Here is a 13,610-nt window from a genome sequence, read left to right on the forward strand (position 1 = left end):
AGACTGAAAAGTAGGTGCCAGAAATTGAAATATACTAACTTTAAACACTATTCTAGCTTCTACTTTTTTGTCAAGCAAAAAATACAGATGGGGCCATTTCAATTTAAGGACAGTTCTTAACCACGCTACACATGTCCATTGTTTCAAATTCTTACTTTTCAACTCTAAATTCTTTAAAACCTATTTGGAAACAGTGACAAGCCTAAGACCAATTTCCCTAGTAATAACACAAAGGACAGCTTGATCTTGCCCACGCACAATATTCACAGGCAGTTCTGTCCAGTACTATGAGATCCTATCATATCTAAAACAGGCATATTTCTGGCAGACTTTTGCAACATTCTGAACTTTAAAATTAAAAGCAGCACAACGACTATTTTAGACACAGCCATAAAGAAAAATGATCTTTTCAATATAACACGTTCCAAAGACTGAACGCAGTCCCAACACAAGTCTGCTGCTCCAGAAAACCTTGTCTGTCTTTAAAGCAGTTTAAAATTTGATAATATTTTTAAGTCGGGTACACGTGAGCCCTCGGCTCCCCCTGACCACACCGAGCAGAGCAGCGAGCAAGGAGCTGACAGCTGAATCTAGGTAAGCTGGGCAGGGCAAGAGGGGAAGAGGGAGGAGGAGCTGGGCCAGCCAGGCCAGCTCTAGGGAATCAGGAAGGGGTTTTCCTCCCCTCCTGTCCCTATGTAGCTGCACCGGGCGGGAGCTGCACTCCCAAGCCCTGCAAACATGCGAGCTTTTCAGGGGCACACCAGAGTTTGCGCGGGAGTTCACACAGGGGGCAGAGCAGGAGGGACCTAAGACTCCACACATCCAAGTCAGCAGCTTTGGACAGTGTCTTCAAGTGAGTGCACGTGAAGGAGTCTTAATGGGGGTGGTGATTCAGAGTGCAGCCACCCTATCCCGATACTACCTCCACCCCAGAGCTCCTCTGAGGCCTCCACCCAGATGGAGCCTTTGGGTGGGTCGGCAGCACCCAGGCCCCCTGCCTGTAGGGGTTGCCTGGCGGGTCCTCTGGGGCAGCAGGATGGCCAGGAGTCCCCTCACCTGTCCCACGTGTGCCCAGACTGAGACACTGGAGGGGCAGATGAGCAATGTTCCCTCTAAGTAGCAGTGGTCCGTGAGCACACCGCCTTGGTCTGGTGTGGGACACTTACCAAAGGGGGCTGAGGGGCCAGGGGCTGGGCCAGAAGCTGGAAGCCAGGGGCTGGGACCAGGGGCTGGTGGCTGGAGCCGGGGCCCAGGGGCTGGAGCCGGAGGCCAGAGTCGGATCCAGGGGCTGGGGGCTGGAGCCGGAGCCTGGCACAGGCTCTGCTGGCTCCGGGGAAGTGCTCTGCTCCCCTGCATCATGGCTGGGGAGTGGAGCATTTCCCCAGAGCCAATAGAGCCTGCACCAGCCCCCCACCCCAGCCTCCATCCCTGCCTTGCCTGACCTCGGGGGGGAGCCGCTGCCTGCCCCAGTGAGGCTCCACTGGCTCCAGGACATTGCTCCTCTCCCAGGCCCTGACACCACGTTGCCTCCTCGCTCCCCAAGGTGATGTGGGGGACCAGAGCAGTGTCCCGGAGCTGGCAGAGTCTCACTGGGGCAGGCAGCAGCTCCTCCGCGAGGTGAGGCAAGGCAGGAATGGAAACTGGCATGGGTGGCTGGCACAGGCTCTGCTGGCTCCAGGGAAGTGCTCCACTCCCCGGGCCTGAGGTGGGGAGTGGAGCACTTCCCCAGACCCGGCGGAGCCCGTGCCATGCTCCCGCCCCAGCCTCTCCTGGTGTGCGGCCTTGAAAAGGCTGTGCACAACCACACTTTTAGTTGTGCATGGCCGCACACGCATGCACCTTAGAGGGAACCTTGCAGGTGAGGGAACTCCAGACAGAAGTTAGCAGGCTGTGTGGGATCAAAGCCACTGAGGATGAGATTGATGGGTACTTCCACTCTTTGCAGGATCACTCAAATGGCAGGATGGCAACACAAGAGGGACCTGACATGGACAGATGGAAGACAGTCACCTCTAGTTCTAGACAACGCAGAATTGGACCCCGCACTGCTAGTACAACTCCTCCAGTGCAGCTGGGGAACCATTTTGGGGCCCTGGCATCGCTGGGAGTGAATGCAGCAACGGAGAGTACAGCAATAGAGGCCACACCCACAGCTACCACCAGGCAGGCTGTGAGGCAACAGAGCAACCGGAGGAGAAGACGTCGGGTAATCGTACTAGGTGAGTCCCTGCTGAGAGGAATGGAGGGAGACATCTGCAGCCCAAATCCCACAGCACAGGAGGTCTGCTGTCTTCCTGGGGCACGGATCCATGATGTCAGAGAGGGTCCCTACGCTTGTCCAGCCCACATATTACCATCCCATGCTCCTTATCCATGTGGGAACAAATGACAAGGATAGGAGCAATCCAGACCACGTCATAAGTGACTGCAAGGCTCTGGGAGCTGGGCTTAAAGGATCGGGGGCTCAGGTAGTTTTTTACTCTTTGCATTCTGTTGCAGGCCACGGTTGAAGGAGGCAAGAATGCATTGATGAGGTGAACCAGCTTCTCTGATGGTAGTACCACCAAGAAGGCTTCAGCTTCTATGACCATAGAGCCCACTTCAAGGACAGAGGACTCCTAAGGAGAGATGGCATCCACCTCACGTGGAAAGGTAAGTCCCTTTGCTCAGCCAGGATGGACAATCTCTTAGATAGGGGCTTTAAAATAAGATCGCAGGGGGATGGGGAAACTAACTGGAGCCTACCCAGGGACCAATATACAGGAAAGCACCACTGACAATGAAACCAAGCAAGCCACTCTTACGGGAGCTGAGAAAACAGCTCCCCTTCAATGCAACAGGTGGGCAGTGACCTCAGTAGAAGGACTTAGGTGCCTGTACACCAATGCCAGAAGCATGGGGAAGAAGCAAGAGGAACTAGTCCTCCTGCTTTCCACTGGGCACTATGATCTAGGAGGGATCACGGAAATCTGGTGGGACTCCTCTCACAACTAAAGCATAGCCATAAAGGGCTATGTTCTTCACAGAACAGATCGGGTAGGGAAGAAAGGTGGGGGTGTTGCCCTCTATGTGAAGGAGCAGTACACCTCTCTGCAGTACACCTCCCTACAGGCCAATGTCAGCCTCAAAAAAGAACAGCTTGAAACCCTCTGGGTCAAGCTCCAGGACAGGCACAGCAAGAGAGACCTGACTAGGTATATACTATAGGCCACTAACCAAGGTGGCCTGTAGCATCTTTGGTAAGAGACGCAGTAAGCTGCTGGGAAGGGATGGCCTCCACCTCTCTCCGCTAGGGAGGAGGCTCTTCTCAGCCAGACTGGCTGACCTGCTCCACCATGCTTTAAACTAAGCCTGCCAGGGGATGGGGGGTCTACTGCCACTGCTGGCCCACTGACCAACCCTTGAAAAACCAGCAGGCCAAGGCATTAAAGGGAACCCAAATCTGCCCCAGCCCTGGAACAATCTGTAGGCAAGGCAAGGGCCCCCCCAAGTGGACACTTGCGTGCCTATACAGAAATGCCAGGAGATTGGGGAATAAACAGGAGGAACTTGTCCTCCTGCTAAACACAAATAACTATGATGTCATAGGGATAACAGAGACCTGATGGTACTCCACCCATGACTGGGCCACAGGTATAGACGACCATACCCTGTACAGGAGGGATCGAGTGGACAATAGGGGAAGGGATGTAGCTCTCAATGTCAAGGAAAGCTACGCGTCCCTGCAAGCTGACATCGTCACCCATGGTGGATGACTTGAGACCCTCTGGGTTAAAATCTGTGGGGAACACGGTACAGGGGATACTGTGGTGGGAGTCCCCCTACCCAGGGTCAAGACCCTGACCAGGAGTTTGCCAGGGAATTGGCTGAGGCCATGCACTCCCGCTGCATGGTTGTCATGGGAGACTTCAACTGTCCAGCTATCTCATGGGAGGAGAGCTCAGCAAAATCCAAGCGGTCGTAAAGCTTTCTCTTCTGTGTGGATGACCTCTATCTATCTGACACAGGAAGTCTACGGGCCAATGACAGGTAAAGCGCTGCTCAACCTCATACTGGCAACCGGGGATGACCTAAGCAGCGACCTAATGATCGAAGGGAAGCTGGGTGACAGTGACCATGAGCTGATCACCTTCACCATCTGCCGTAAAGCTGGCAAGTCGGTCAGTAATACAGAAGTCCTCGACTTCAAGAAAGCCAACTTTGACAAACTAAGGAGGCTTGTCAGTGAGGCCCTAAAGGGCCACAACCCAAAGGGGAGGGGAGTTCAGGACAAGTGGTTGCTCCTCAAGGGAGCAATCCTGAATGCGCAAGCAAAGTCCATCCCATCTCGGAAGAAAGGCAGCAAAAGGGCACAGCAGCCCCCTTGGCTCTCCAGGGAACTGACGGACCTTCTGCGTCTTAAAAGGAAGACCTACAAAGGAGGGAGGACTGGAACCACTGCCAAGAAGGAATACTCTGCTCTGGTCCAGACCTGCAGAGAGCAAACCAGGAAAGCCAAGGCTGAGATGGAACTCCAGCTAGCTACAAATATCAAGGACAATAAAAAGTCCTTTTTTAGATATGTGGGGAGCTGGAGGAAAAGCAAAGGCAACATTGGACTCCTGCTAAACTAGATGGGACAACTGACAACCGATGCCCATGAAAAAGCAAACTTGCTAAATGGGTACTTTGCGTCAGTTTTTCCACCAGTCCCATGGGATGCCCCTGCTCACTGTGGGTCAGGGAGGCCTGGATGATGGAGATTCCTTGTCCTCCATCGAAGCTGACCTTCTGAAGGAACACCTTGACAGGCTGGATAACTTCAAGTCAGCCAGCCCTGATGGTTTACACCCAAGGGTACTTAAGGAGCTGGCAAGCATCATAGCTCAGCCCCTGGCATGGATCTTTGAGAACTCCTGGTGCTCTGGTGACATGCCCAAAGATTGGAAGAAGGCCAATGTCGTGCCAATCTTAAAGAAAGGGAGGAAAGTAGATCCGGCAAACTACAGGCCCATCAGCCTGACCTCTATCCAAGGGAAGGCCTTGGAAAAGATTAAAGAGGCCATCCTTAACAGACTAGCTGATGGCAATATCCTGAGGGATACCCAGCATGGGTTTGTTGCGGGTAGGTCTTGCTTGACCAATCTCATTTCCTTTTACGACCAGATGATCTATCACCTGGACAAAGGGGAAGAGATTGATGTTGTATATCTTGACTTTAAAAAAAAGCCTTCAATCTGGTATCCCATGATCACCTAATGGCAAAACTGGCTAACTGTGGCCTCGACCTCGCCACGATCCACTGGCTGGGGAATTGGCTCTGCGATAGGATCCAGAGGGTGGTGGTTGACTGAAGTCAATTGTCTTGCTGCGCGGTCACCAGTGGGGTCCCTCAAGTCTCTGTCCTAGGGCCTATACTTTTTAACATCTTCATCAATGATGTGGACATTGGTGTCAGAAACAGACTGGCCAAGTTTGCCGACAACACCAAACTCTGGGGTAAAGCATCCACACCTGAGGACAGGAGGGTGATCCAGGCAGATCTTCACAAGCTCATGAAATGGGCGGATGAGAACCTGATGGTGTTCAACACCGAAAAATGCAAGGTTCTCCAACTTGGGAGGAAAAACCTGCAGCGTGCTTATAGGCTCAGCAGTGCTACGCTGGTCAGCACTACAGATGAAAAGGACTTGGGGGTCATGATTGACCACAAGTTGAACATGAGCCTTCAATGTGATGTTGCAGCTAGTAAAGCAAGCAAAACACTGGCTTTCATCCATAGATGCTTCTCAAGAAAATCCCAGGACGCCATTCTCCCCTTGTACTCAGCCTTGGTGAGGCCGCAGGTGGAGTACTGCATCCAGTTTTGGGATCCACAATTCAAAAAGGATGTGGAGAAGCTTCAGAGAGTCCAGAGGAGAGTCACATGCATGATCAGAGGTCAGGAAAACAGACTTTATGATGACAGGCCGAGAGTTATGGGACTTTTCAGCCTGGATAAGCGCAGGCTCATGGGAGATCTGATGGCCACCTGTAAGTTTGTAAAGGGTGTCCACCAGGATCTGGGGAAACATTTGTTCACCAGAGCGCCCCAACGGACAAAAAGGTCTAACGGTTATAAACTCCTGCAAGACCATTTCAGGCTGGACATAAGGAAGAATTTCTTCACTGTCCGAGCCCCCAAGGTCTGGAACAGCCTGGCATCGGTGGTGGTTCAAGCACCTACTTTGAACGCCTTCAAGAGAAAATTGCATGTTTATCTTGCTGCAATCCTATGACCCCAGCTGACTTCCTGCCCCTAGGGCAGGAGGCTGGACTTGATGATCTTCTGAGGTCCCTTCCAGCCCTAATGACTATGAAATCAACATTTTCTTCCCAGAGATACGCTGCAATCAACTCATCCCTTAAACCTTTTCTTTGATAAGCTAGTAGATACCTGCAAAGAGCCAAAAGATTCTTTTGATGCAGGCCCAAGCTGTTGTTTACTGACTAGTGTGACACCTATCGGCAGCAGGGAACAGATGACACTTACCTCCCTACCAGTCTTGCAAGAAGTGGCCTGCTGACCAGCAGTTTGAAAACAGGAGACAACTAGCTACCTGCCAGCCAGCTTCAAATGTCCAAGAATAGATGTACTTATGCATACACTTGCATACACACCCTTCCCCCCAAAGCAACAGGAAGAGAGGTTTGCCAGATTGTAGATCTTTGGTCCCCCCCATGCTGTATGGCAGTTTAGATGGACACGTGTTTAGCCTAGACCTAGAACCGCATTGGCTGGACAGCAAAAGAAAAGTTACAGAAAATAACCCAGTAGAGATCTATGCTTCCACATGCCAAATTCTGTCCCCCAGGGGAGCTGGGGCGACAAAAGAACCCCGGGGCAGCAAAGAGTCCCACTTACCTCCCATAGAGCTGGAAGAGCCAGAGGAGGCACACACGCTGAATACGCCGGTGCAGGTGATCAGCCGGGCATTTATTCAGCTGCGGCAGAGCAGCGGGGGTGGAGGACGCTGCCCGGAAGGGATAAAAAGTGGCCCCGATGAGGCAGCAGAGCGGCTGACGGGAGGAGATCGGAGAAGCAAGCCCTTGTGTGGAGGGGATCAGCTGCCGCACTCGGCTGCGGGGAAGACAAGGGGCGGGGCCAGAGCAGGCCCCGAGAGAGCTGACCACGCAACCGGCAGCAGTGCTGGTGGAGAAGCCGGCTTAGAGGCTGTCGGCAGAGCCGGTGAGGGAACCGACTGCATCACCGGCAGCAGAGCCGGAGAAGGAGCTGGCTGGGTGACTGGCAGCAGAGCCGGTGAAGGAACCGGCTGCATCACTGGCAGTAGAGCTGAAGGAGGAGCTGGCAGGGTGACTGACAGCGGAGCCGGAAATCTGGTGCCACATCGGCGGGGAGAGTAACAGTCACCCCCGCTGCTGAGATGGCAGCAGCACCCGCAGAGGGATCCTATGCGAGGTAACACCGGGGCAGGACCAACGGGTCCCCGTTGGGGGCAGAATTAGCAAACGGACTGAGTCCCAAAGCAGGGATGGACAACCAACCTCGTGGCCCTGGCGGCCTGGAGAGGCGGAAGGGATCCGGCAACCCCAGCCGGGAGCTACCTGGGCGGTAGGACCTGAATCCGGAAAGGAAAAAAACCACATGGTCCAGAGACCAGGGGTCCCCTCGTGGGCCCCCAGGTCAAATTAGTTTAGAGAACCTGGTGGTGGGATAGGCACACACTGTCACGGGGTGGCTAGGTTAGGATAGTAGGAGCCGAGGTGGAAGGGCCGGGCTGGCGACCCCAGTAGGCTGTACGTCGAGCCCGAAGATCTTTACAGACGGCCGACAAGTCGGAAGCAAGAGAGTGGGAGGCCGAGGACACCATGGAAGCCAGAAGAGGGAGAGCTTAAGGTGGCGAGTGGCCGGGGTGTAGGGGAGGACGGAGCCCCGAGAGTGCCCGCCGGGAAACGCGACTGCCCTGGAGGCTGCCCCAAGGGGGGACCCTCCACTGAAATTCCATCTCAAGTCATGGCAGGAGAGTTAAGGGGTCCTCCTGACGTCAGCAGGGGTAGCCTGTGGGGTCCACCCGCGAGCCCAGGGCAGACAAGATCTTTGGCCCGGGCGAAGGCTGCGTGAGAGCACCTATTAGAGCGGAGGCGGGCACATTCTGCATCAGTAAAAACAACAAGGAGATGACTTGACAGGACAAATAAAAAAAACTTAGAAGTACTACCCAAGTAAGAAGTCAAAGACTTCCAAAACTAAATGAAGTATATACCTGAAACTACAAGAAGGTATCATAAATCATTCTAACACCATAGATATTTTCAGAGAAATAAGCCACAGTGGAGGTGTGTAAGTGAAAATTGAGTAAAAGGGGGAACAGGAATGAGGATGGGGAAGAGAAAGGGAACCAAAGGAAAGATCCATCAATCACACTGTCCCTCCTTTTTACAAAGTTTATGATAATCCATTTGCTATTCATAATTAATAACCTGTGTTAAAATAAAGTGATTGCATAACAAGCAAAACAATACAATGAATTAAACCATTTAAGATACATTTTCAAATAGTTTCTTCTAACACTGCAAGTTAGGGATGTTTTACCAAGGGTAAAACTAAGGCACTGAAGCAAAATAACTCCGCCAGAACTGAAGAACCAACCTGTGGCAAAGCATTTGAATGCATCATAGGTCAACTCTTACCATAAGCACATCCTTCTTCAGTTTTTTGTTTTTGTTTTTTGGGTGTTTGGTTTTTGTTTGTTTGTTTGTTTTTACATAGTCATTATCACCTTTTGGTCCAATGAAATTAATGTCATAGGACTTCTCTTACCATTGCAAGATCTTCCTGTAATTCTTGGCAATGTTTTTCATTATCCTGAAGTCTCACAGAGAGGTCTGTAATTACTTTCTTCTTTTCCTTGATCTCTTCATTTAGTTGCTTGTTTGTAGAAAAGTACTCTCTTTCTAACCTGAAAAGTTTCTAGTGTTAGAACAGGTTTTTCAAATATATCTTTCTAAACAGAATTGACAGATGTAGTTTACATGACACTTACATGCTATAAAGCTTTGAAGGCTGTCTTTCCTTTTTTTTCCTTCTTTTTTTTAATAAAAAAAATCCATGCCCCTCAAATGAAATCTTAAAGACATGGTACCTCCCCTTAAAACAGAGGTACCTATATTATGCCTGAAGTAAAAAATAAAGCAAGTTTGCTAGTCTTGATGGGGCCTCTAGATTATATTAAAAGAGGAAAATTCACCACAGTTCAGTTAGCTCAGTGCCTAGAGACTGAATGAGAATCAAGTCTTACCTAACCAGTCTTGAATTAAAGTGTACTAGTAGCACCTAAAGTGTCTCTATGATGTCTTGTTATGTTCTTCTCTACATTGCAGGGCATAAGATTTTAATGCTAAACAGATGCTCAAACAATCATAAACATAGCATGACTGTAAATGGCAGGGACAGTGGGACCCTCATCTCACTGTCTCTTCTCCTAACTTGTTTCCTTCAGGTACAAAAAAGTGCTTTGAGTGAAAGAAATCAATTCTTATTCCCTCTACTTTCAGACTTTTATCTTGCCCTTGATTTGTTTGCAACTTTTTACACTTGTCTTTTAACCAAAAAAAATGTGTATTTTAAGCAGCCATAAAGGCAGCTGAATGTATTTCTGGCAGCCCACCCAGGGAATCATTTTACTTTTTTGTGTAATAGGCTTACTTGTTGCTCTTTTTTGGCTTAAGAGGGTACTAGTGTGCACCCTCTTGCTCTCACTCCTCTTCTCTCTTCCATCTTTAAACGTGTTTGTATCCAATTAGCATGCCAACAATTAACAGGCCATAGTTCTCTTTACAAAAAAACCCTCCAAAATACAAACATTCAGATTCAGTTCTCACAATTTTCTACAATTCTGGGTTTGACATCTGTTAAGGTAAATATAATACTGTAATAAAATATGGTAAATCAGATACCAGCTCCCTTAACATGATGGATAGAATCCTCTGGGTCAGCATTTCCCAACCCTTTTCACCCTGTGGCACACTTGCATGGACTCCCCCATGGCATCCTGGCCGAGCGGGGGGCAAAGGGGGCCAAACACTGCGGAGCCGGGGGGAGGAAGGAAGGAAGGAGGGGGATCGGGTGGTGAGTGGCATTGTATCACTGGCTGGAGCCATGACCCACATCTGTCTGGCTGTCCCAGCAGCAACAGGCAGAGGGTGTGGTTCCAGCCAGGTGGGGGGCGTGGCTACAACCCAAAATGCCACGGCATACCGATTGGGAAACTCTGCTCTGGGTGATGCTAATCTCTCCCAAAGGTGCAGCTGCAACAGAGTTGTGGGACAAAAGGGAATATCTTAGAGGAGAAATAGTTCTATGGTGACAGCTAACAGATTTAGAGGGAACTGAGAAGGACAGCGCCCAGTGCTTAGGACTCAAGCCTTGAGGTGCCTATGGATTAAGTCCCTTCCCTCTTAACTCAGAAGAAACTGTAATTCTTGTGACGCATAGGCCTCTGCAACAAAATACAATGGAAGATGAGTGACGGATAAGCAGGACTCCCTCCCTCAGAGGAGAGAAACATGGAAGACATTTAAAGGTGCTGACAAGGAGAACACTACATGCTCACATGCGACTTTCTCCACTGCATCACTGAAAACAAAAACAAAACAAAAAAAAACTTGGACACTAACAGGTACCTGAGAAGAAAAAACTCTGGCAAGGGGCTATTTTTTAAAAATTTTATTATCACACTTCCAGTTTGACTTTGACTAACAGGTCCCAAGGGAGAACTCCCACTTTCTACTCCTAGCCAAGGCCTTACTTTTACTTTAAACATATTTAACTACTAAAAGCCTTGCTGCTGAAGCAATCAATAAAAAAATTCCAGATCAAAAATAGTATGAAGATATAGAGCCGTATTATTTAGCTACTTCAGTATAAGTGATTCCTGACTCTTACCTATTTGGTTTAATAATTGATATCTTGATTGCGGATATTTTCTTGTTGCACCAAAAACTAAGACCAATTAGCTCCAGCAAGTATGTATACCACATCATGGGAGGGATGGTCTAGTCCAGTTTTGTTTTTTTTTAATTCTTTGCAAGAGCTTAACCCTCCCACTAAACATTATTTTTTATAATTAATAAAAGGTTACATTCTAAAATAGAGCAGTTTCCAAATCTACTGGTACCATAATTGTAAAATTTATATCCTATTAGTGTTAGTTTATCTAAAAAAGTTGATTAGCCATAATAAAAACATGTTTCCTAAAGCAATTCTAGACATGAAAAACTACTCCTCCCTAGGGTAAAGTTTACCACACATTTATTCTGCTTCTCTCATTTCTTTCCAGACTTACATCAAAAGAATTAAAGCAATAAATGTTTATCATCATTATGCAAAAACTTTCTCGAGTTTTCAAGATAAAACCAGATCTGTACAACTAGACAATGGTCCTGATACTGATCCAACAAGTGTTAGATTTAATACAGCTGAATGTAATTCCATATCTATCTATTTATTCTTACACTAAAATGAATAATTACAATGTAAAAATAGGAGTTTTCTGCATTTTTTTCTTATAATGGCCTGAAAGATTCATCAACTGAATTAGGGTGAATTATAGAAGAATCAATTGTTTTGGTGGTCATTGTTTAAGTTACATTTAGCAAATAAAATTCACCCCAGTTCCATTAGCCTGAAACTGCTTTAAGACCGCATGATGTCTCGACTAATTGTAAATTAGAATGCAACAGTAGCACCCAAAACACCTCTACAAAGTGTATTGTTCAATCTGGCTGTTGACTATTTGGACCTGCATGGTATAAACATTTTAAAGATTCACTAAATTCCAAACAGATGTTTAAACAATAATGACAACGTGGTCTAATTCTATGTAGTTTTATTTTTATTCTTAAGTTATTAAAGTACGTGTTCCCAGAGCACATTCAAATCAGCCTCAAACCAACTCAAGCATCAAGACTCGCATCTCCCTTATTTACGTAAATATTATTTCCATTTTACAACTGTGTAGAAAAGGGGCCCAGAGGGCCCAAGGTCAGTAAAGATGTCAATAAAAGACAGACTTTGACAGACAAGTCCCATGCCATAACCATTAGAAAATATTCTATTATTTACATATGCAATATTGCCAATTCCTGCAAATTTATTTGTATCATGGGATACTGGCACCTGCAGGAGGCACTCTGGATCAACCTGAATTTATTTCATTTCCACAATTTTCACTCTTGCTTACAGTGTAAGAAGAGCTGGTAGGCTGAGAACATGGACCAGCCCTACTCACTGAGGCCTTCATCTATGGATTGGCTCTGTAGCAGTTATAGCAGGGACAGGGTTCTTTAGAGAAGGGATCTGAGAAAGGTTGCTGCTGGGTTTGGAGACTCAGTACATGCCCGTTTCCTCCTGCCCCAGGACTTCTCTAGCCCAGACCTGGCAGCAGCTTTTCTCTAGCTCCATTTCCTTCCCTCTCTCCTGCTGCTCTAGGACCCAATAGCTGCTCATTCCAAAGCAGCGGCAGGAGGCTAAGGACTAATGAAAGGGCTGTCAAAAAAAAAAAATATCTTGTACCCTGGTCAGAAAAAGAAATAAAACATAGTCTTTAAAAACTATTAGGAAAACTGACATTTAAAAAAATATATGATCAGTGAACAACTTCTATAATTAATCAAAATAATGCAAGTAACAGAACAATTTAAGAATATTTTTTTAACGTTCTTTGAACGTGAGAAAATTCATTTTCTAAATGTTAAAGGCAGGAGTGTCAAACTTATGGCCCAAAGGTTGAATCTAGCCTGCAGAGTCATGGTGTGTGGCCTGTGGAGCTGGAATTCCGGGGCAGGGCCTGCTGCCAAAATCTGAAGCATGGAGCTTTGTTGGCAACGCACATGTAATGCATTAATCCTTGCCACTGCTCACCCTACTGCTGCCGTATCCAAATGTGGCCCAAAAGGAGTCCTGTTGTCTGAATCCAACCTGGCTGAATGAAGCTGAACCTGCCATTGAAACTGTCCTTGAATTACAGATCTAAGTATCTGAAAGACAGAGAGAGGATCTCAGGCAGTGGAAAAGATAGTAGACTCAGTTGTCTCTCATTTCCTCTTAGCTACTGAAAAAAGATTCCAGAAGCAAGGGGGTGGGATTGGAGGAAATCAAACCTCTGTGCCTCTTCCACACCTCTTCACTCTCTAGAACAAAAAATGGATCTAAATGGTGACAGGCCAATTTTAAGGATTGAAATACATGTTTATATCCAGCACTACCTCACAGCTTGCTTTCACCTTGATGAAACAGATTCAGTTCCTTCACTTCTGTAACTGGATTCAAATCTTAATATATTATGACCATAGCTACATTCATTGCTAGGAGATGGATAGCTTTCGTCACAACTTACCAAACATTAGCATAATGCATCTCTATTGAGTTCACACTTGTCCAAATCTATTCAGAGCCTTTTTTCCCCCTTATATTTATAACCCACAAGATCTTCACGCAATGACTGGAACAACAACAGCACAATGCTTATTTATGGTGTTTATTCTTAGTGTTGGCCTGCAGGCAACACTGGCAGGACCATATGGCCTGTGGGCCATATCTAGCCCATGGAGAGCTGCCATCCGGCCCCAGG

The 13,610-nt window shown here is 47.8% G+C and overlaps 1 protein-coding gene across 5 annotated transcripts in view; it reads right to left on the reverse strand.

Moving 5' to 3' along the window:
* The window catches only part of CCDC171 (coiled-coil domain containing 171), a 356,091-nt gene that overhangs the window by 222,116 nt on the left and 120,365 nt on the right, over nucleotides 1-13,610 (reverse strand). For all 5 annotated transcript variants that reach the window (XM_059724699.1, XM_059724700.1, XM_059724702.1 and 2 more), the window contains one exon: nucleotides 8,801-8,939. In XM_059724699.1, coding sequence (XP_059580682.1) covers nucleotides 8,801-8,939 — 139 coding nt within the window. The remainder of the gene's footprint in view (nucleotides 1-8,800; nucleotides 8,940-13,610) is intronic.

Source organism: Alligator mississippiensis, chromosome 3 (assembly GCF_030867095.1).
Source record: "Alligator mississippiensis isolate rAllMis1 chromosome 3, rAllMis1, whole genome shotgun sequence".
NCBI lineage: Eukaryota > Metazoa > Chordata > Crocodylia > Alligatoridae > Alligator > Alligator mississippiensis.